Source organism: Aphis gossypii, chromosome 2 (assembly GCF_020184175.1).
Source record: "Aphis gossypii isolate Hap1 chromosome 2, ASM2018417v2, whole genome shotgun sequence".
NCBI classification, from domain to species: Eukaryota; Metazoa; Arthropoda; class Insecta; order Hemiptera; family Aphididae; genus Aphis; species Aphis gossypii.
The window spans coordinates 3,585,882-3,610,865 of record NC_065531.1 but is presented as its reverse complement, the minus strand read 5'-3'; the positions used below and the strand labels follow the sequence as shown (position 1 = coordinate 3,610,865).

Below are 24,984 nucleotides of genomic sequence, written 5' to 3'. Positions count from 1 at the left end.
ACTCGGTTAACATAAAATTAAAATTAATAATTTCAAAAAGATCTGCACAGTAGGTAATTCTAAAACAATCACAATATATTTTACGTTTTCTCTCAACGACATAATATAACCATAGACATATAAACATGTACAAACGTAGTTATAACAGGTGTAAAAAAATAATAATTTACCAGTACATATGATGTAATTATTCTGTTAACGTGTAAAAATTAACAAAAAAAAAATTAATAACATAAATAAATAAATAAATAAATGTACATATACAAATTCACGATGATATGACAGATAAAAAAAAATTAAAACGAACAATAAATTCATTTTGATAAAACGAGTGTACGATACTCAATCGTATAACATTTCAAGCGATTTTTAACCACTTGATATTTGATGCTTAGTCTGTTAACAAAATCAATATAATAACATGTATTTATTTTACCGTTAGTGCTTATAATTAGTTTTTATTTTTTATTAATATTTCTGATTAATTATTATTATTATAATGCAAAAATATAATTATTAAAATTTAACAGAAATTATTGAGGAAAAACAAGCCTTAATAACATAATAAGCATGAAAATAATTATACAACTAAAAGCTGTGACCAATTAAATCAGCAGATTAGAATAAATGTTTCAGTTTTCTTTAAAATTAAATAATATATAAATTACCTACAAGCTATTAAATATTATAAATTTATTTTTCAAAACTAGTTAAAGATAGAGAAGAAAAAATCACAGTTTAAAAAAAAAATTACTGAAAAAAAGGCCAAAGCATATAGATGTTAAGCATATCTTACATGATACATTTAAATAAAAAATATTAAATGAAAGTTTGTATAAATATGCAAGACAAACGAGTGATAGTTAATATTGGTAAATGGCTTTTTATTTATTTATTTATTTAGTGGTGTTGTGACGCATGGACGTAAGGTATACATAGACTTATGTACATATTAGTCACAAACTATTAAAATTAATAAAAAAAAAAACAACAGATTGTGTATAATATGTTGTGGGTGTGTATGAGTGTGTATTAAGATGAAATCTTTGTGTACAGTATTTTAAATACTATTTTAATCAGATTCCTTTTTTTGCTGCTGATACAGTTGGTAACATTTTGAACAAAGATGTTTAGTCACAGATGACCCGAAGAACTCGCAGTCTTCTGTAAGACACTTTTCTACTTGCGAACCTGTGTCATAGAATGTGGATTTTGATAGGTACATTGTAGGATCTTCATTTGTGACAGCCTTAACAGGAGTCATCAGTCCGACTTTGACGTGGGACTCCGAATCAGCTTCTGTGTAAAAACGAGATTTACCAGCTCCATAACGAGGCGTCGTATCCGCCTAAAACATTCAAAACAACTCTGTAACAACAGCACAGTGTCCACAAGCAGGTATTCGATAAATACAATTTATTTATTATACTAGTTTTAAATTTTTAAAGAAATACAATTACTTATAGTCATAGCCATAATTAGAGAGCGGATCTTTAAATTTTTACATATTTTTATTGACTTTACATGCAATTTTAAAAGGATGAAAAAAGTGGACAATTTATCTACTATAGTTTGTAGGAAAAAATTTATTTTGCATATTGTAGTATATTTTGTACATTAGAGAATATTTAGCCTATTTTTCATATTTTAGAATATATTCTAAAATTGTTCATAAAAATAAAAATTGTTAATTTCTTGTTATAATTTTTTTCTTAAATCATTCAATTATCAAATTGGTAATGGCGGTCATTCTGTTACTCTCAATACGTGATTGTCACAGATATATAGAATAAATATATATACATATATTTATATCTGTAGGGATTTTATCATAGATATAATTTATTTGTTATTAAAGAAATGGTGCATAACAGTTATTTATTGTTTTTATTGAACTATTTTGTTATTTTTATACATTATACATTTATATACTTAAGTATGAACTGTGTTAAATTTGTATACTTAATTAATTTAACTGTTACCAAAGGAATGGTACATAATGGTTACTTATTGTTTTTATTGAACTAATTTAGAAAAAAAATAATATTACTTGCATATTTACAAGTTTAAAGAATATTTAGAGAATATTTTAGTTTTTTTTTAGAACATATTAGTATTATATTTTAAGCTTTTAAGAACCTAAAAATCCGCATTTTAGTCATAATATCTTAATACAGTACCTATCCTAAAATATAAATTGTTATAAGATAATTATAATAATAATAATCAAAACTCACATAAGGTGAATGCTGAAAACGTTCAGCTGCTGTCCTTAAGTAGTTTTTAATCATCACATCATGATATTCATGTTTTTGTCCGAGTTAATAAGAGCACAATACGTATACTTTGCTTGAGGTGATAAAGCAGATAGATTTTTAACAGAATTAGTCCTTGACAGTTTTGATTTCAATTTATTTCCTACTGAACGTCCGAGACTACCAAAGAGACCATTTTTGCATGTAGTGTCATTGTTACCCTAAAACAAACCATACATCTTACACTGTCCAAAATCCAAATACATTTAATAATGTAAATTGTTATAAATACTTGAGGGTCAAGTTTCACAATATCCAAGTAACTGTTTAATAATGACAATGAATCTGTAAATGATAGTTCTTGATTTTTATCAGGAGAATGATCATTTTCACCAGGATCAACAGGAAACTGTATTGGTAAGAGTTCGCCATTTGAATCCACCAATGGTATAGCACCTGAATTCAAAGATTTAAGTTAGCTATAAACAACTATGATATATCTAGGGTTTGGTAATGATAAAAGTAAATACGTACAAGAAAGAGTAGAGTTTGGTGTTTCCATTGCAACCAAAGCTGAAAAATGCCCTCCGTCATATGCCAATAACAAAGGAGAACGATGACAATCACACGGATAACACTCCAAAGGTAAATAAATACCTCCAAACTGTATAGGAGCCAATGCTTCACCGTTCATATCCTATAGGATCAAATTGATTTAAAACCAATTCAAGACATCGGTTGAATCACTTTACTGTTAACTAATGTATTAAAATTTAAAAAAAATAAACACCTTAAGTATAGTATCTGCTATAACAATAATAGGTCTTTTTAAAACATGTGCCAAAGCATAAACATGTATTTCTTCAAGGCTCTCATAAATGTATCCTTCGGTATCTGCATTTCCACTATTTTTCAAAAATATACATCAAATAACGGTAAAAAATTAAATAAAAAACAAACTAACCTTGATATACTCTGTTTCCTCATACGAGGAACCGTGGAAGCCATGTTAACAATTGCATTCCATTCTCGGCGCCATTCTTGTTCTGTATACACAAGACCAAATAATGAATTCATAATAGTTTGTTGTCGTTGCCAACGCCGCCAAAGTGAATGTCGAGCTGGACCATTACTAAGGAATGAATGCAAAGCCCGCCTCAAATTTAATAATCGATCATGGAATCCCCAAATACCTGAAAAAGTGCACATAGGTATTACAATATGTAAGTGTAAACTCTATGGTGTAAATAAATTTGGTACTTGTTTGTTATCGCATTGCCACCAGGTAACCTTTTCCAGCAATCATTTATTTAAAATTTCAATACTTGTGATTGATTTTTCTCTACTTTCTATGTATATGATATCTAACTATAGGTTAGATTGGTATATGATCTATTTATGAAAAAGGGGTAACTACTTTTTATGATATTTAAAATTATATTTTAACCATGTCAGTCAATTATTGCTACATTGTATGTAATTAAAAGTAAATACCTACCTATCTTACAAACATAATTAGCTTATTTTGAAAAATTGATAAAAATTAATTTTGACAAATTATTTAATAATGGTTTTCAATCTTAACATAAACGATTGTTAAAACAAATAAATAGAATAACATTATGGATCATTAGAAAACTGTTTTATTATTATTTACCATTTTACCTACCTATGTATATTTTATAGCAATATAATATAATCAATATCATAATACAATGGACAGTCATCTAGTGGCAGGGTGATATATTTTTTATAGTGTAGTGATAGAGCAATAACAGGCAAGTACCATGGATCTGAATAAATTATAAATATGAATAAATGCTTTGGGAAAATTTTAATAAATTATTTAGTTTCTAAAATATTATTGATAAAGTCAATAAATGTTCAAAATACTAAACATAATCTATATATTATTTCAGCTCACCCAACGAAGCAGCATGCAAAAGACAGTTTCCATCACCAGATGTCGAAAGTGGCCAAAGTCGTTGACAAAATCCAGTCCACCAATTCAATCTTGAAGCCTGTTCAAGAGAACTCTGCATTGCTACTGCTATCAAGTCTTTTTCAATAAACATTCGAAATTTTTCTAAACAATAATTGAACAACACACTGTATTAATAATATTATTTAAAAAAAGTAATTGGAAAATAAGTATAAATAATTATAGTTATGGTTATAGTAAATAGTTGTATAATGTATTAACAAATAAATATCTAAGGTTAAATTTACCTTCAAGTTGCGACAAATCAGGTAGAATAAATGTGTAAACTGGAGTTTCAACAATCTGTAGTTCATCTTCGGTGTTGTCGATAAATATCAATTCTGATCTTGCTTGGGAAACAATGTTCACATTGTCAGTAGCATGTGAAATGCCTCTTTTGAGTGTTTTATCTAAAATCAGAAATCAATACAATTGAATTGCAATACTTTACATTAAAAAGTAAGACCTAACTATACAATTTGTTTTTACAAAATGTGATAAGTGTACCTAATACAAAGAATGATATAAAACAAATAACAAATAAGTATCTATTTAGTTATAGGTCTCTTTAAGATGTAACAATATTACTTAGGTACTTACAGGCATTTGTACTGAATGGTTCATCGTGATGCTGAGGTGGAGTTGTTCCCGTTAATGGTATTAGGATAGCATTTTGGGATAATGAAGTTGTCTCATCCATGAAAGGGACTGCTGTAATGTTACCGTTCTCAATATCCTCAAAACTGTTACTGTTATGGCCATATAACCCAGAATCAGGTTGGTCGTAATGGCTAGAGCTGTTTCGCTCCACCTTGACCAATAGTGCATTGCTTTCCTCCACGTTGGTGTCTATTCTACAGACATTAAATGTAAAGTAAATTATCGCTAATGATACTGACAAATCTTAACAATAAAAACATTACTCGTTGAACATTTTTATTCATGAAATAACAATTAAAATGTACTTAAAGGAAAAGTCTGAAACAACTGTGGGTTACCTTGGTATAAAAATCAATTAAGAAGTTTAAAAAGAAACATAACTTGGTATCTATAGTTTTAAGTGTATGATTAACGAATTTAATAAGTCTGAAAATATAATATCATGATACTTAACTACCTATGTATCATGAGTGTCGAAATCTTATATATACCACTACTATGAAGTTGGCAAATGAAAATTGTGAAAAATGTCAATAACATGTTGATGAAACGAGAGAGAAAATAATTAACCAACCAAAATGATAAATATAGGTACCTAAGGTATACTACAGGTGTGGATAGGTCAATAGGTGAGATTAGTTCACATGTTTTGTTAAACGTTTATCAACAGATCAAACGTGAAATATATTTTTATTTTATTTTTTTTAATACTCGCGGTCAACAGTCATTATCAACGCACAATGGCGATTACACTGGCAAAAAATGATCGCAACGATTTGAATATATTACCGCAACGTACATGTAATTTTTAGAGTTGTTTGTTTAGACGCGAACATGTTTACAGTGCGATAGGCATAACGTAACGGCAGCAGGTACTATAAAATTGGGCTCGGAACGTATGGTGAATATTAATCAAAAAAATATTTCATCTGAGCGCGTCTCGAGTATTTTATGACCAATATGATAAAGGTGGTGGTGGTCTGCCGAGTTTCGAGAAAGAAAAAATCGAGATCGAAACCAAAAATAAATCAAATGCAGCCAGAAAGAGCTGGGGGACAGGTATTTACTACAGCCGCGGCGTTTGTGTTCGTCACACACGAATCGCTCGGTCGCATTTAAGGTGGAGCAAAGCGAGTGGCTTTTAGTACGACTGACCCAATCGTCGACATAGATTATTTTTTTACTCACGTCCGGATCTACGACGAGTCTGGCATCGAGCGGACGAGAGAGATCGTGTCTGCGAAAACGACGACGGGCGGACGGCGCGTGCTGTGTCGCAGTTGTCGCGCGGCGCACTGCCTGCCAAGTGCAGTGCCGGATGGTGCCTACGGGCTACGAGTTACGACGAACGTAAACGGTAAACACGGGTCGTCGCAGGCGGGACGGAGCGAGAGCAGTGGCGGTGGTTTCCGACGCGAACGTTACACTGTTTCAAGGTAGCAAAGACCACACAACAATAAAAATAACGAACGAAATAATAAGTAAACAAAATATTATTATAATAGGTATGACGACAACAACGACCAAATAATGTTATCGCGAGCGCTTTTTTTTCTTCCTACTGTTATTCAGTTATTGGTTTTTGGTTATTAGTTATTGGTTTATTACCCGTGGAACGGCATGATTATAGGATATCGTTTTTATCTCTGATCGGCGGTCGCATCACGATCGTCGAAATCTGCAACAGCTGAATAGAGCTGTTGATAGTAATAATTATTAATATCGTTTTATTATTATCGACGACGACGACGTGGTCAGCGATCACGATTTATCTTAAATCGTGTCAGCGAGTCACAATGGACATGATTGTGCGCCATTGAAAAGTAAATATCGATTGTGCGCGTGCGAAACTGCGAATAACCGGATGGCGGACAGTACTGCAATGCAACGAGTATGCGCCGCGACGTTTTGTCGTTATCAGAACGGAAAATATTCATTTAACCGTGGAAATAAAAACGTCACAGGCCCGCCCACCCCCCACCGCCCGCTGACAATTTGAAAACCGTCTCCTCCAAGATGACGTTGCCACCTCCCACGCACCCCTCGATCGTAAGTCGTATCGTCTTTAGCCGGACTGCACGCGCGCGACTAAAATATTATTATATTATTTATACGAATTACTCATACGAGAGATAATAATCACAGATAAAATGAAATATAATTCGTGCTGCCATTCCTTTATGTTATTGTAATAATTTCGATTCGAGCACGCACCAAAAATGCGGATTCGCACCGCGTTACCAATCGATAAACTCATAATGTTGTTTTTAATACATTTCTAATTTCCATAAATAATTATTATAAACAATATTATAATGTTGAAAACTATAAGGGCTCGTCGTACGTACTGACAATATTTTATAATTTTACTGTACTAATACACTCACAATGCTGATGATAAAGGATATTTTCGATTTTTATTTAAAATTAAATTAAACACAAAATGCAAAATACATTCTACGAACAGTTCTTTTTTGGTCACGCCGATCGAACACACAGCACACTGTGTACCCAGTTAGCCTAGGTTACTGCATCCGACGATCGCGGTCCGCTTCACCCGCAATCGTCGCTTGCCACACACCTATATCCCCATCCACCTACTCGAAGGCAGCATCTATCGTCTATAATACCTACCTCATCTATGATTCGATGTGTGAAATACTTTTAAATTATAATACCGGTGTGGTTATTAAAAACAGAATGGCAATAAAATACGAATATTAATTTTCTTGCAGCGATTTCGTTTAATTTATAATATTATTACACCTATAACCTAAACCTTTTCTTTTATAGGTACCTACTACTTAACGGGTGCGCCCGTGCGGTAATTATAATTAATCAAAATTACTCAATATATTGATTTTATTCTGTAATAATTTATATTGGTAGGTAGCTTTAATAAAAAAAAAAAAAATGATGATTTTATTATAAAAATTCTCAATTAGTACGTTATTCGATAATTTAGTATTAATTATAAGTACACACATAAGTTAAAATTATTATATAAATTGGTAAAGGTAAACAGCAACTATACCTTTAAACTTTAAACTTTAAAGCATAATATTTTGTATAGCCAAAATATTCCATTAAAAAAATATTATCATTAGTCGAATCAATAATTTGTATTTACTGACATTAACTGTTAAAATAAGCTACACATTTCTATTTTCGAATAACACTCATTATTTCAAAATCTATTAATGATTTCGAAAAAAAATGTTAATAATTTCTGGTCAAAATAAAAAAACATTTTTTAAAACAATTATAACGGAGTAGTAAACCAACATAATATGCAAGGTATCCACGTACCTCTCCACTTCATTCACCAAAATTTTTAATACTTATATATAACACAAAAACTACTCGTTATAATAATATTTATTGTATATCACGTCCTAAAATTATAATAATAATTGTATACATATTTAAAAACAATATCTCATCACCCGTCGTACAAAACTACAAACTATTTGCTTTTTACAATAATATAATAAGTACATAGATTAACAGGAAATCGAAATTAGAATACTATTTATTTTTTTTTCGTTACTATATTTTTTAGATGGACCTTGAACTTCTTAGATATACCTGTTGGTACCGGCGTACCGCTGCTCTGCCAAAAATTCAGATAGTCCACGGTCCACATGAAATATACAAATTGTTTGGCTACAAATACATGACTTGTTTGGAAATGGCAAGTAAATTTCAATACATAAATCCATTTGGCGCACTACTCACTTGTTTTTATTCTGTACTTAGGCTACCTATTTACGCAACACATTGCCATTTTGCGTGTCATATTAAAATATAGTATGTATACGAATTTACAAAGTATGCATCAATTTATTGTATAATAAACACAGACATATATCATTCGAGCATCAAAAATAGTAAGTCTGAGTACAAGATCAAAATATCCAATTTTTATTTTTTTATATTGCCTCAATTTGAGACCAAATTAATTACCGAACATTATAAGAACGAATTAATAAATGTACATTTATAAGTGTTAATATTTAATAATAATAATTTAATTATCATTAGACATTAAAGACTACAATATTATATGATAACTGGTATGTGTAAATAATACTGGAAATGGAAATTTTATAATATTATGTGTACACCATTATAGTACCTATACACCTTACACTTGAATAACAATTATTTTAATTTTCGTGATATGAATACCGTTGGTCCACTTTACTAATAAACTCAATTTACTTGTAAGTATTGTTTCGGCTAATCGTTAGTTAGTAATTTGAAGTTTAAAAAAAAATAAGCAGAATAATATTAATTTTATTGAAACATATAAAAACATTTAACAATTTGATACTAGAACTAATTACTAATGAGGCAATTAGTTGTCGTATATTGTAAGTTGTATCGCGCAATTGATCAATTTTGTCACCGACGCGGCGCCATGGTACTGATGATGAGTGATGAGTGTGCCTTTTATTACCCTATCCAGGACAATATCGAATACTTTCAACTAATAACTACATTAAATCGTAACTTTAATATTGAACAGTGAACACTGAACAGGTTACATGTATATTATATAATAATATGACGTATTTTAATTTAAAAATATCAGTATCATTTACATAGGTACAAGATACATATGGCCATGTGTTTATGTATCAGTTTACACAATATTATCATGAAAAATAAAATACAAATAAACAATTTAGTAAATAAATAGTGCATTAGAAGCTTATCTTAAGCTTGATCAATGAGGGGAAGTCGATTCAAGTGTTACAAAACATTAATCAACTAGTTTTGAATATTTTTTAACAGTACATAGGTAATAGCACTAATAGTACTAATTTTTATTTATTTAATGTTAATTTGTCAATATTATCTATTATTATATATGTACAATATTTATAATATACAAAAAGTCAAGACTTCGCACAGGAGGGGGTGGGTGATCTTCGTCGGCAAAATTAATATTGAGTAATAAAAATTTAGCTTTTTAAGATATATTGGTACAAGGTACATTCTTCACATTCTTGTTTATCTATCCTGATACACATTGTTTTTGTCTATTGACCAATGGCATGAATTTTATGTTTGGAATTACGGATAGAACCATCAAAAAAATTAAATGACCTTCTAAAGTGTATAACGTTTTATGCAATTTATTACATACCTACGTCAAAAACAGGTTTTAATCCGATCAATAAATTATTATAAGTTAAAAATGCATTAATATTTAAAAACTTGTACTTTTTGGAACTTTTAGTAAATAAAAATTTATAGGTAGGTAGGTATTACATTGTTATTTACTTAAAAGATAAGAAAACTAATAGTAGGTACGAGGTACCTTAACTTTAATCTCAAATGCGTTTACAGCTATAGTGTTACTCATGCACGATAATAAAAAATTTGCGTAAGGTAAGATAATTTTAAATTTAATATTTATTAATAATAAGATGTTTGCCCAAAATAGTTACGGCCTATATCTGTAGCGTAGAACAAAATATTATAGTGAGATAAGACTGTAAATAATATTCTATGTCCGTACGATTAACCAGTAACCACAACACATAAACATTAGCACATTGCAGGGCCTAAAATTGTGTGCAGTAGCAAATTTAAAAGTGTGCATTACTTTTTGTACTTTAACCGAAGTTATTTTGTTTTTAATTTTAAAATATTTAGTTATGTAGGTATCAACTATCAAGGACTTTTATAGAAGCGAGTGTCTTAGATTGTATTTATTATAACTAATTATTAATAAATACCAAAAACAATTATTCTACGAAGTTATACGTAGCATGTATCCTACTAAGTCTATGTTTATTATTTAAAAATATTTTGGAGTATGGATTTATAGGTGTACAGTAGCAAAATACCCTAATTTTAGGCCCTGGCACATTGCGTAAAATATAATATGATGTAAATAAATAATTGACACTAGTGAGCACGGTTTAAGATAGTCTATCTTAAACCGTGCTAATGAGACAATGGCTACCTAGTGCACTAGTGCACTATATAGGTACCTAATCGAGATGTAATAGACTGGATAGGATACTAAAATGTTGTAACTATAATTGAGACTTTTTTTATGTAAAAAAATTGTTCAGTGTGATACCGCATAAACAATTCAAGCATAAACTTCTAAAAATGTTTTGTTTTTATCATTATTCATTAGGTACATTTAATAATTTATGAAAACTCTTAATTATATTGTTATGTAATATAGCCATAAAGAATATAATAATTACTAATTACCTACCTTTACTCATAAAAATTATAATATAATAAATTAATGACATTGACATAAATTGATTTTGTTTTATTTCAAAAACGAATATAACAACGATATTACCTAAATATTTTTATCAAATGTTTATATTAATTATTAGCATTTTTAATACATAGATTTATAAATAACGATAAAAAAAAATTATGGTCAGTCGAAAAAAATATAATTGTAAAATTTAATACAAGGCTCTTTACATATTGTTATTATTGAGTCAGGTTATTGAATTGAGTGTAAATCTACAATTCATTTATATGAGTGTTTTAAGTTAGAATTTTGACAAAATAACTAAATATCACAAACATTTGAAGATTATTTTAACTTATACTATAGTTAAAAATTCATATCTTGAAATAAAATTCAAGTTTTTCTTATAAGCATTATAAAAAAATTTAGCATAATAATTTCACAAAATATATTGTTTATGAGCATTGTCAGCATTGAGCACCTTAAAGTTAACATTTTTACAAAACTGGATTTTCATCCATAAAATAACGATTTCTCATCAAATAATTTAGTTTTTTTTATATTTTGCAATTCAAAAAGCATATTAATTGTAGAAACTAAATGATAATTAAATAATCATTTACCTACTACCTAATATATTCAATGATATTTTCAAAATATTTTGATATCGCTATTCGCTTAGGTATTAGCGTATTATGAATGATGTTTGATTTTGACGTATCAATGTATTATGAAACCATTGACACAATGTAGTATTGTAGTCCATTTACTAACTTACGTAATACGCAATAATTGGGAAATGACCATCTGTGGGTTGAAGTCCTACGACTGACGAGTGTAACTTATAATTTATATTAGGTACATTTCAATGTATTATACTATGGTCATTATGATGTGTGCAGTGTGCAAAAAGTGTTATAAAATACAATATAATAAAACGAAAAATATAATCATTAATCATTATCATTGACCATTAAACATTTATATATTGTATAACTATTATCTATTTGTCCAACAGAAATTTATATTTTTGATTTTAAAATTTAGCTGAAGCTAGTACCTTCACATGAGAGAACCATCTGTATGCTTTATGCTATAGCGCCATCTGATGTACGGAATACGGATTTTATGCGGTTTTTATTTTACACAATCTAAGGCGGTATTAAATAATTTAAGTTTACAGCACGTCCTATCCTATCTAAAGCCGTGGTTAGCACTTTTGCAGTAAAATACTAAAAATAGTGTTCGTGGAGGTGTTCAGCTGTGGCGAAGGAGCAAGGTTAAGTGAATCTATTCTGTGCTAGACGCTAGTTCTCCCAGAGTGTTATGTTGGCAATGACAATACTTCAGAATAAATTATCGCGCTTTAGTCTCTTATCATTTTTCGAACAACCACCAGTCTAGATCCCGGTATGTTTTTAGAGATACCTGTGGTTGTGCTTACCAACAATATTTTGCCGTTTCTTACTGATTGTAACGTTTTGTTTAAGCTTTATCAACACAACATTTATATTATTTTAAATTAAAATTCTTACGCCTGTCTTGAATGTCTAACGTATTTTATTTAATTAATAAAGTATTGACTTATAAGCCACTTGACAGTTTTTCAGTATCGTGCAGTGCTGTGGACACGGACAGTTGTATTTTTTATTTAAATGCTACCGCTTTCACTAGCATCTTAGTACCTAGCAGTCGAGGCAATTTTAAATTTCATCCGTGTTCAGTAATTAGTAAGTATAATAACATCATACTTTGTATATTTTATTACTTCAATTAATGAATTGTTTATTATGAATACCCGAAACTATTTTGGTTTTAATTTAATTTAATGTAAAACAATTGGCTGACTTTTAAGCTTTTCAGAGCTTTTTGACAGTTTAGAAACATAAATAAAACATTTAAATTTTAAGCATTCAATAATTAATCTGTTTGTTATATTTCGAACCTTGATTTCAATGCAAAGTGCACACTAGGCGGACAGTGCGTTCAAAGTATATACCTAATTTGTTTCATACAACAGATACTTTAAAATATGTAAAACTTAAATTTAATTTTTTTTATGTTTGTTTCATTTTTATAATTTTTACATAACTTATTATTTTTTGTGCAATATTAAAACATTTTGTGAGCTTTTAGTATAAATTAGAAAATTAAAAATGTTATATCAAGAAATATTGTTTTCATAATGTTTGCTTTAATGATTTTTATTTATTCTTTATCTTTACCTAATGGCAATCGGTCTATATATGAATATGATAACGTCATTGTCTACCTATAGAGATTATCAGATGTAACATCTTACTATGTAAAATAATAACTGATTGGTCAATCGGAGATACATACGTAATACATATAACACTTATTATTTATTTTTAGATACTAAAGGCAATATTAACTGTTTCAAAACTAATTAATTAAATCTAGAATTAGATCCATCATCAACTTTCATTATGAATCTGGAGTTGCTTGGTAAGTAAAAAGAAATATAATTTACAAAACATATTAATTTTATCATAAAATAATAATTTTAAATAAAAAAATTTTTTTTATAGAATCGTTTGGACAAAATTATCCTGAGGTAATTATATTTTAAATAATATTTGTTAACAATATTAATATTTAATGTTTTTAATTTTTCACAAAAAAATTTGTAATATATTTATATAAATACAAATTAATAATTATTATTATATATATTATTATAATATATAATGTTTTAGTAATAATTTGAAATTACTTTAAAATTTTGTGGTATTAATGGTTTAAATTAATGTAGATTTATTCTTACTATAATTTTTTAAGGAATTTGATGGAGTTCTTGATAGTATATCATTAGCTGTCACATGTGTGTTTAACAAATATGGCACACTCTTGGCAGTTGGATGCAATGATGGCCGTATAGTAATTTGGGATTTCTTAACTAGAGGAATTGCAAAAATTATCACTGCACACATGCATCCTGTTTGTTCCTTGAGGTAATTGTTTTATTAATTATTTTCTTTAAATCTTAAAATTAAAATTATTATTATTTTTAACCAGAATAATTTATATATCTACCTATTTAATAAAATTAAATTCTTTAGTTGGTCTAGAAATGGTCAAAAGTTATTAAGTGCATCCACTGACAATAATGTTTGCACTTGGAATATATTAAGTGGCGAGAGAGAAGAAATGTATAAATTTCCTTCACCAGTATTAAAAGTCCAATATCACCCTAGAAAGAAAAATTTATTCCTCGTTTGTCCAATGAAACACGCAGCTGTGCTTGTAGATACAGATGGCAACCATAAATTAGTTCCAATGGGTGAAGATGTGAGTTCAAGCTGCAATTTAATATATTATTGATAATTTGTTATACAGTAAATTGTAAATTAAAAATAAATGAATTTTTAATAAATTACAGTCTGATCTAATGATAGTTGCTTCATTTGATCGCCGTGGAGAGTACATTTATACTGGAAATGCGCGTGGTAAAATATTAGTTTTGACTTGTCCAGATCTTGAACTTAAGGTCTCATTCAAAGTATCCACTGGAATGACTGGTATAAAAAGTATTGAATTTGCACGAAAAGGAGATTGCTTTTTACTCAATTGCTCAGATCGTGTCATCAGAGTATATGATGCTAAACATGTTTTGGATAAAGGAAAGGAGGGAGAACCAGAACCCATTCAAAAACTTCAAGATTTAGTCAACAAGTGTGTTTAGTTATAAATAATATTAATTTATATTAATTTTTACTTCATAAATTAAAATATTGAAATAATTTTTGTTTTGTGATAGTTATTTTTGTTGTTAGCAATTAAATATACTAAATACTAATACAAATTACTATTGTTAAACTATATTGTTGATTTCTAGAACTATGTGGAAGAAATGTTGTTTTTCTGGCGATGGTGAATATGTTTGTGCCGGTTCGGCTAGGCAACATGCATTGTATATTTGGGAAAAAAGTATTGGAAATTTGGTGAAAATATTACATGGTACCAAAGGAGAACTTCTTTTGGATGTTGTTGTAAGATCTAACATTATTATCATAATAATCATTCAAATTTAATTTCAAATGTAATATTTTAGTGGCATCCAGTTCGAGCAATAATAACCAGCATATCCAGTGGTTTAGTATCTGTGTGGGCACAAAATCAAGTAGAAAATTGGTCAGCATTTGCACCTGACTTTAAAGAGCTTGATGAAAATGTAGAGTATGAAGAAAGAGAGTCTGAGTTTGACTTGGAAGATGAAGACAAATCCATTACAAAAGATGTACAACGAAGTGATGAAGATTTTGAGGTAACATACCATGAATAAAATATATTTTTTTGCTTTAATTAAACTCAAAATTACAATAAAACACTTAAAAGCCATACAATTTCACATTATATTATTTTATAAATAATTTTAGGTTGATGTGGAAAATGCAGAACCTGTAGCAGCATTTTGTAGTTCAGATGAAGAAGGAGCTATCGAAGACCACAAGGAAGCACTTATGTTTTTGCCGATTGCTCCAGAAATTGAAGATCCTGAGCCAGATATGCCACCACCTCCAGTTTCAACATCTACTTCATCCAAATGCCGTACAATTGATATTCATTTAGATAATGTTACTGACGGTTAGTTTTTTTTTTTTAGATTTTAATATTCTAAAAGTCTCTTAATCTTCCAAATAAAGTTAAAAACAGTACCTAAAGTAATTTTTGTGTTAAGACATTTTTTATTAGTTTTCAAGATATGTGATTAAGCTTAGTTTTAACTAAAAGTTTCCATAAATTATGTATGCCAAGTTCCACTTGTTCCACCAAGTTTCCACTAACCTAACCTAACCTTAGTATTTCACCTACCATTGTTTTTAAAACTCAATCACTTTTAAAATATAAGGATCTTGATAACCCATACAACTTAAGTAACAGTACTAATTATTTTCTTAAAATTTCAAATTTTAATTAATTAATTTATTCTTTACTATAGGTAGTTTAAATTTGTTAAAAAATTATAACAATACTGTCAATACTAATATATTATATTTTATAATTTTGTTTATTATTTCAGAAGTGCACCCATTGTTAAGTAATAAGACTAAGGATAAACAACTCACTGGAGGTAAAAAGAGGACCAAAACAACAATAACTATTTCCTAATATTTTTATAATGTATATTGTATAATTGTATGTACATATTTTATTGTATAGAATTTAAAATATAAATTTATTATTTCAATATAAAAATAAAGATTTTCTATATTGTATTAATTTTATTATGTTAATTTACTGAATAAATTACCTCTTTGCAATCCCTCCCTCCCCTAATGGTGCCTATGGTGTTACGGGTAATGTTAACATTTGGTTAATGTCGACATTAGCCATTCGTTTATAAACATGAAATGTCAGTCAAAATTATCTGGATAATGTTAGCCTTAACCAGTTACTATTGGATAATGTTAAAACTTTAAATGTTGTATAATATTAAATAGACTTTTTGAGTTTTTGTTAGCATTCTCTACAATAATAAAGCGTTGGATTGTCAATGTATAATATCTTAACTTATAACCAAATTAGTCTGTTATCTTACCGATAAAGTGAACAGTGTGTATGGGTTTAAAATTAATCTTAATTCTCTGAAATTTTTTGTTATAATTTTATATGCTTTATATGCTAAAACATGGCATCGTGCGTCGATTTGTTTCAGTTTTTATACCCCATGATAATTGCAAGTACAGTGTAAGTATTTTAAATTGAATTTTAAATAAAATGGAAACAACAACTGTTCGCGCCACACGTCGACGTATTCTCCGATTATTATTATGTTTGTCTACAAATAAAAAGGTATATTTTCTGTTTAACATTTATATTATTTTGTACGGGGCCGTTGGCCAAAATACGTTGCACAACCGCATGAGATTCGGTATATAGTCGGTCGGCACACTGTCTGGTCGATCGTCGCGAATAAAACGCTGCAACGGGCACGTTTGACGTCGGGAGGCGTACAGGTGAGCTACTAACCTCCCGCCGACTGTAAAGGGCTGAATCTATGTACTGTGTCATAAATGTTCATTACACCAATAACGGCATAAGGGCTCATGGGCGAGCAAGGACAAAGCGTTCGGCGACCCGCGCGCTCTGCGCCGGAGGAGCCTGGGTCTGCACGCTGGCTACGGTGCCACACTTTACAAAAACGGCCTGTCCCGCGTTCTATGATAAGACGGGGACGCGCCCACGTGCTTTAGCCAATCACAAGCCAGAGTACGCGTATCAAGCCAGATTACGCGTATCTCGCGCGCTTTAGCCAATCACAGACCAGAGTACGCGTATCTCACGCGCTTTAGCCAATCACAGGCCAGGGATTGCGTATCTTCAGACGTCAACGAATCACAGGCCACGGAGGGCGTAGTTACGACCACAATCGAAGACAAGCTCGGGTGGCTTCGGCAGCTTCAGCGATTACACAGCGCCGCCGTCTATAAATACCAGTGCGGAGCACAAAATCATTCAGTATTCAGACTACCTCAACCGTAGCAAGACCTACCCAGGCAGACTTGCGCGGTTTTGGGAACTCTGAACGTACACGGCACCTGGCTGTAGCAAGACCCACCCGGGCAGACTTGCGCAGCTAAGGGACCATTGTCTACGTGACGACTGCAGTAAGACCCACCAAGGGCAGACTTGCGCAGTCGGACCGTAGGCAATAACATAGCCAAGCTACAAGAGCGAACGCCCGGCAACTAATAGAGGATACAGTCCACTCAACCAAGGCACGGTACACAACAACAACAGAAATTAATATTTGCAGAGGTTGTGACTGAGGTAAAAAATAATTGGAAAAATTTTGAAATTAGTTCACTGAACCAAGTTGAAAAAATTAAATTTAGGTATATCCATAAGTTACGCTGAGGAGGTAGTTCTCGGTCCCTTGAGAGCTTATCACAGTGTATGTATTGTATTTATAATTTTTTTATGTTATTCAACAAATGATGCTGCCACAGGGGTTAAGCAATGTGAAAACAGTTCGGCCCCTATATAGTGATTTTCAAAAAAAAAAAAATCTATCCATAAGTTTCCCACAGCTAACATTGGATACAGTGTGAGTCTTTACCGGATATTTGTAGGAAGCTAGGAAAAAAGCCCCTAACAATATTCATTGGAAAAAGATGTATGTATTTTATGATAATTACTAATTGTATCTTAAATATATTTAATGTTGTTAATAATTTTAAATGGTTATATCTCATGCATGATACATTTTTATGATTGTTAAGACATTATCCAAAATTTCTTGGCTAATATCATATCTGGTTAATGTCAACATTACCCGTAACATAATATGCATTCTGTGTATGTTTTATATTGATTATTGATTACATTTCTTAACTTTAAGAATTTTGTTCAAGAATATAAGCATAATATTGTTCATCTAGAAGTTTTTTAGTCTTTAAATTGCCACATTAATTTTGTTCTTCTACTACTCTTTTCCATCAATTTTTGTTTTCTATCTTCATTTTATTATTTATTTATTTTAGTCTAGCTTCTAGGTAGTTATAGAAACCAAAAGTGTTAGTGATTGTCCTTTTTTTTCGGACATTTTATATTAATTCACTACCACTATTTTTTTTTTTGGTTTTTCGAGTTTTTCGGGTTTCCCTTTTTTTATATTATTTTGATTCTGAGGGCATGAAGTGTGCAATATACCTAACCAATATAACACTTTGATTTAAAAAACCAAAAAAAGTGGTGGTAGTGAATAAACGGAAAAGATCCTTTTTTCCTATTATGATTTTTTTAAGTCCTAGCTGTACTGTATAGCGTATAGGTCTATTGTGTACTTCAGCTTTAGTGTAAGGCACTAAAGCTGTGCCATAACACTTTTAATGATTGTGTGGTATCTACTATCTACTATCGAGGAATTATTTGCTCCATTTTTCCTTGTTCATAAATTATTGATGATTGTAATAATACATATATTTATTTGATATCCTATCTATTTAGAATATCTATAGATTATAGCTTCAACACTCTAACTAGCAACTAGCTTGCTTTAATATTGTTTGTTTCCTAGTTTAAACATGGTAAGTACAATATTATACACTTTTCTAAATGTATATGGTTAATGGTTATGTATATAATTTATTACTGGAAGACAAAATTATAATATTATTTTGATGAACCAATATCATTTGTTCATATTTCAGCATATTTCCTTTATTTCGATCATACGGCGTCATTAATAGGCTATTTAGCTACATCACTGTCGTAAATTAATTTTTTCGGAATTTTATTATAGTATGTTGTGAAAATACATCGAAGAGCTTTATATTGTTGTATAATAGTAACAAGACAACTAATAACTTACTAGCAACTGAAGTCATACAATTATAATAGCTAAGTAAGCAAAAATAGGTTCATCCACAAATATTTTTGTTTTTTATAATAAGTTATTATTTTTTTTTTAATATTTTAGTGCACATTTGTTAATGTTAGAATATTTGAAACTAGGTATAACACCTTTATAATACAGACAAATTACTATTTAAATTAACAATTTACTATGACAAAAACAATAAAATGTTATACAATAATACACAAGAGTAAAAAAAATTTATAATTATTTCTCGAAATGATGATTAGCGGATAGCAAGAAGATTTTTCTAATACTGTTTTCAAAAATTATTTAATTACAAATATTGCAATAATATTTTTTAGAAATATTTTGCTCCTGCCTGATTTCGGATGTATTCAGACCGTTAAGAGATGAAAGATAATAATGATCTTTATTGATGTAGTATAATATGTTATATTATTGATATCTGTTATCTGTAGGATATAGTAATAATATAATGTGTATAGAATAGAAAGTTGAAACCACGGTGTACACTATCAGATTTAAGAAAAAACGTGTCAAATATAAATCTCACTTTATAATAGTTTTGACAGATGACAATATAGTATTTATACCCTACGTGCATTATAAAAAACAAATAATATATTTAAGCACACTGATAATTATGATTTTCATTTGCAGGGAAATGTTCAAATGTTATGTAACTTGTAGAAAGTTATCTATCAGACAGCGATTTTTTTTTTAACCACAACGCGTAAATACGATTGTTGTAATTCAGTGGCGAAGCCAAGGGGGGGAGGGGCTAAAGAAGCTATAGCCTCCTTTAATAGTAATATTTTTTATATTGTTTTGAAATATTTAAATTTAAATATGGAAATTTTCTTACTAATTTGATTAATATATTTCTTGTTATTATTTTTATTATAGAATATTTAAGTTAAAAAAGTATTATTAAAAGTGTTTATTAATTTTTTTGTTGTTTTTGATTTTCAATAACTTAAGTTAAAAGTGTTAAGCTCTCCTCATAAAAAAACCTTGCTACGCCTCTATGTCGTATAATAATAATAATAGATTGAACTACGACCAGAGTCAACTGGGCTCAAGGGGTAAGGGCCATGGCCCAGGAAAATCGCACCCAGTATTAATGTAGCCATTTTTCTCCAAAAATGAGATACCATTTTCCTTTTTCTTCCACTGTCTATTTTCCTCTAAAAAAAAGGTTGGTTTGCATTCCGTATTATAAAAATAGAGCAGAGATTAACGGAACACAATAATTATGGTTTCGAAAAATTCAGTCTGGTTTAGATTATAAAGAAAAAAAGTTATAAAATTGGTTCTTAGACCATTTCTAGGTATGTAAAAGTAAAATAACTATCCATATTATGTCTATTTTTAGATTCTGAGCGGAGCGAGGAATGTATTGGTTTTACAATGATGTTTATTTATTTTTTATTCTGTAAACACTTTTTCTTCCCCTAAACTTGCTCAAAAGTACAAGTGTAGCATATTATCTGAAAGGTAATGTTCTTGAGCTGGTACTTTAAAGAGGTAATTTTTCGATTTTCAAAATGATACTCGAAATAAAAGCGGTCAAAGAAAAAAAAATGTACAACTTCACGATTATGTAGTATAAAATAATTACGACTTTGTTTATCACCACAGAAACGAATAAAATTAAATAAAAAAGATCCCCTCAACCGATCAGAATCGTTTTTTATCGAATGCAATCATATTGCATTTAAATCGAATACTTACAGTAAAATTACATTATCCTGTCCGAGTACCGAAGGGACGAGGGACAAACATCTACCACCAAAATGCGCTGACCTACTTTTTTTTCTTTAATTGGGTATTCATTTGTTGCCGAAAACTCCTATAATTATAAAAAAATATATAATATAATACTGCTATATACTATTTTATTATTATTGAAGGAAAATGGAAAGTGGAGGGAAATGGTTAAGAATTATTTTTAATTTTTTTAGAGGAAAATGGACCCTCCCATTAATGTAGCTTTTAGTATACATAATGTATTAAATACGAGTTCTCTAATATAGTAGGTAATAAATAAACCCTAAAAAAACTGGAAAATCGTTTTAAAAAAACCGGAAACCAACTATACTGTATAGTAGGTGTCAAGTGGATCTTGTGATAATAGAGTAATACTTGTATAAATACAAATACTTGTGTTTGTTTTTGACCCCCAAAAGTATAGATGCGAATGTAAAAATGTATCGTATCAATACCCTTATAAGAACTAAGAAGCGTAGTGTGATGGTGTCCTTAAATAATAATATAAATTAATCCAATAAGTAATAGTTTTGCAATGCTGTGTATTTTCAAAAAAAAAAAAAATTGTCGTTGTCACTCATCAAACGTCTTAAATTTTGTAGAACAGGAAAGATTTACTTCAATCCTCAATATTGAAGAGGATAGGTTAACCTTATAATTAAAAGAGTTAGATTAGCTGATACGCTACGCTACAGATATCATTCTGTTTAATATATCTAATATCTATATACTCGTATACACAGCATACTTGAAATCAGTGGCCTAGACACATCACAACGGAGTCTGCCAAGCGATGTATAATCAGTAATAATACCATAACGTCTCAAAAATACCGAAACAAAATTAATATCGAAACTATCGCAGTCATCGTTCGAGAGAGCTGCACCACGCAAATATACGCATGGAATGAATTTTATTCGAATGTTGACGATTCGGCGGCGGAACAAAAAAACCACGACGAAACCACGATTTCCATAAATATAATAATAGTGTTTTAAGACATTAAAATAATAATATAATATACTCGAATTTTTGTGTTTGCGAAATCGATAGTACTGAAATCGTAGATACCCGTAAGTACGTACTCGGAAAATACTTTTGAAATTTGTACACATAATTATAATTTTATGTATTTTACATATTTATATATTATGCTTATAGAAACACCGAAACGTTATGTGTATCCACATAATATAATAATAATAATATAAATGTATTTGTATAGCTATTGTGTAATCGAACATAACTAGTTAATACAGTGTATATAATTTAAGGATTTATTTCGGCCATTATCAGATAGAGTTTGCTCTCCCGAAAATTCTCATAGGGTTGAGAGAACGGGACTGTTCAAAGGAATACAAATAAAATAAAATAAATTTTTATTAATATATTGATATAATTAAGGGGCATATATCTAATCAAAAACTATATTAGTCTGTTTATCTTCATCTATATCTAGATAAAATTACAAAAAAAAATTAATTCACCTTATTCGGTTACAAATGTATCACATATTATACAGTTTTATTCAAATCTAAATTAAAATACTGGACTAATCCACTCATCTGCAGTCTGCATCACTAACTACTTAACTTGAAGAGCATATTATATAGCATGTACAGCTCCATTATAAATTATTATATGGTTCAATAATATTATATATTCGTATTATAGATGTTTTGTATTAGTGATGTTTTGACTGGTCTCGCGATAAATCTTATTGCGAAACCGACTGTTCAATAAACTGAAAGTTGTAGATGCAGAAATTATTCATCGAATTTATGGTCCAATTTTTGATAATGGAGAATACCGAATAAGAAAAAATGAGGAGATTTACCAGCTATTTCAAAAACCAAACATAAAAGCTTTTATCAGAAATAAACGAATTAAATTGGCAGGGTACTTGATGGTCTATGGAGAGATAATGGTATCTGTAAATAAGTTCTAATAGGTAAAATCAACGGTAGAAGACCCGGAGGTCATCCTAGGCAAAGATGGATGGACACATTAAAAACATATCTGGCAAAGACTACGCCAAAAATGGAACTAAAAAGAGAGTGAAAATAGGGTGAGGTGGTGAGAAATATCAAATAGTGGAAGCAGCGAAGAAATTGAATAGGTTGTACCTAAAAGCTACTAAAAAAAAATCACAGAAAAAAATACAATATTAAATATATTATCAATATATTTTTAATTGATGAATCATTATTAAATAAGTAGGTAATAATTTATAACTTATCTATAATGTAACTTTAAAAAACAGTATTGGTAAAACGGTCGTATTTTCTAAATGGCTAACTAGCGTATTTCCGTAGACTGCGATGTACAGTTTATTCTCTATAATAATATTATAATATTCCGCATCTCCAATATTATAGAAATTCTAGACAAAGTATGTAAGTTTATTTAAAAAAAATTCTTATTGCATTCATAAAACTGATGAAATTAGTATTAAATTGAGCGGAATTTTCGAAATCACGAATAATTACATTGTTTTTGTTTTATCCTGAGTAATTTAGGTATGATCTTTCCAGTGAGTCTTTTTTCGATACTATATCGGCGGAAAAACGTTATATAAACCCATGTATTATATGCACGTTTTTCATTCTTTTTTATAAGTACATGGTTATTTTATATGGGTACAGACAACACATACAAAAAGAAATGTTGCGTATGATATGGTTACGATGATTTATCTATTCAACATCTATTCAAAACACTTTAGTTTGGGTCCCTCACGATGTATAAACAAATAATACTCGTGACTATAAAACTCGAATAATCATTCGATGTACTTGGTTAAATATTAGACGTATAGGATGTTCCAAATTCGGCCAAAGTTTATACCAAAGTATAAACGGGCGTGAATACGTATTATACGAGTATATACATCTAATATTTGAGAATTAAGCACGATAAATAACAATATCCATACATGGCAAAACTCGGGCCTCAACTGAAAAGATGAAACCATTTTAAATTGCCTCCGAATAGGGCATACATTAGTAACATACAACCACCAGGTTAGGTTAGAACCGATTCCCCCTATAAATATGAATCATATGGAGTAGACAACACAGTCAAACACATAATAATAATGGAATGCTCCAAGTTTGAAAACTCGAGAATCAACCACCATATTATACCTCATCTTCTAGGAAAAGACCTACAATCCGACTTCCAATAGTCCAATCCAATATTAACATCATAAACTTCTTAAAAGAAATTTAATTATGTAACCTAATATAGTAATATGAGCGTAAATAAATTTTAACTTTAATTTAAATGTAAATATAATGTCAACTAATGACTTAGTAACTGCAAGTGTAATTCTGTTCAAAGAATATGTGAGAACGTCCATCATATAATATTATGTATAGTACTAGAGTGTAGCCACGTATATACAACTAGTAAATATTTTAGCGGTCTGGGATAATAAATTACTGATTGGCGGCTACTTTTAAATCTATTTTTCATAAAAATATTATATTATCTATTATAATATCATCAAATAAGTCCATATATAGATACATTGATTTAATGAACTTTTGTTGGACACTGCTATTTTAAAACGTTCTTGGTTGATACACTTGTTTGGCAGTGACAAGATAACATCCTCGTAATACTTCTCGAATAAAGATTTTATATACATATATTTACTACTACAATTTTCTTCGTTAAAAGAAATAGTCATACTTTTTTAACAAACAGCACGTATATAGGTATAACATTA

General features: G+C 29.6%; 2 protein-coding genes and 1 long non-coding RNA gene across 3 annotated transcripts; 2 read left to right on the top strand and 1 right to left on the bottom strand.

The window, feature by feature from the left end:
• Positions 1–54: 54 nt before the first annotated feature.
• On the bottom strand, positions 55–6,804 carry LOC114127121 (OTU domain-containing protein 7B-like). Its single transcript, XM_050199570.1, is given in 11 exon segments — positions 55–1,348; positions 2,238–2,314; positions 2,317–2,476; positions 2,548–2,711; positions 2,790–2,952; positions 3,046–3,160; positions 3,220–3,448; positions 4,180–4,341; positions 4,485–4,646; positions 4,837–5,090; positions 6,505–6,804. Coding segments are annotated over 11 exon segments (1,776 nt in total). The 5' UTR covers positions 6,519–6,804; the 3' UTR covers positions 55–1,072.
• Positions 5,508–11,075, top strand: LOC126549665 (uncharacterized). The gene is made up of 3 exons (XR_007603777.1): positions 5,508–6,332; positions 8,459–8,594; positions 8,656–11,075. It is a non-coding gene; the product is annotated as an uncharacterized LOC126549665 (long non-coding RNA).
• Positions 11,076–12,555: 1,480 nt separating this feature from the next.
• On the top strand, positions 12,556–16,374 carry LOC126549664 (retinoblastoma-binding protein 5 homolog). The gene is given in 11 exon segments (XM_050199571.1): positions 12,556–12,864; positions 13,511–13,603; positions 13,687–13,712; positions 13,937–14,109; positions 14,218–14,446; positions 14,538–14,830; positions 14,994–15,147; positions 15,210–15,422; positions 15,535–15,742; positions 16,179–16,230; positions 16,232–16,374. Coding segments are annotated over 10 exon segments (1,392 nt in total). The 5' UTR covers positions 12,556–12,864; positions 13,511–13,584; the 3' UTR covers positions 16,257–16,374.
• Positions 16,375–24,984: the final 8,610 nt, after the last annotated feature.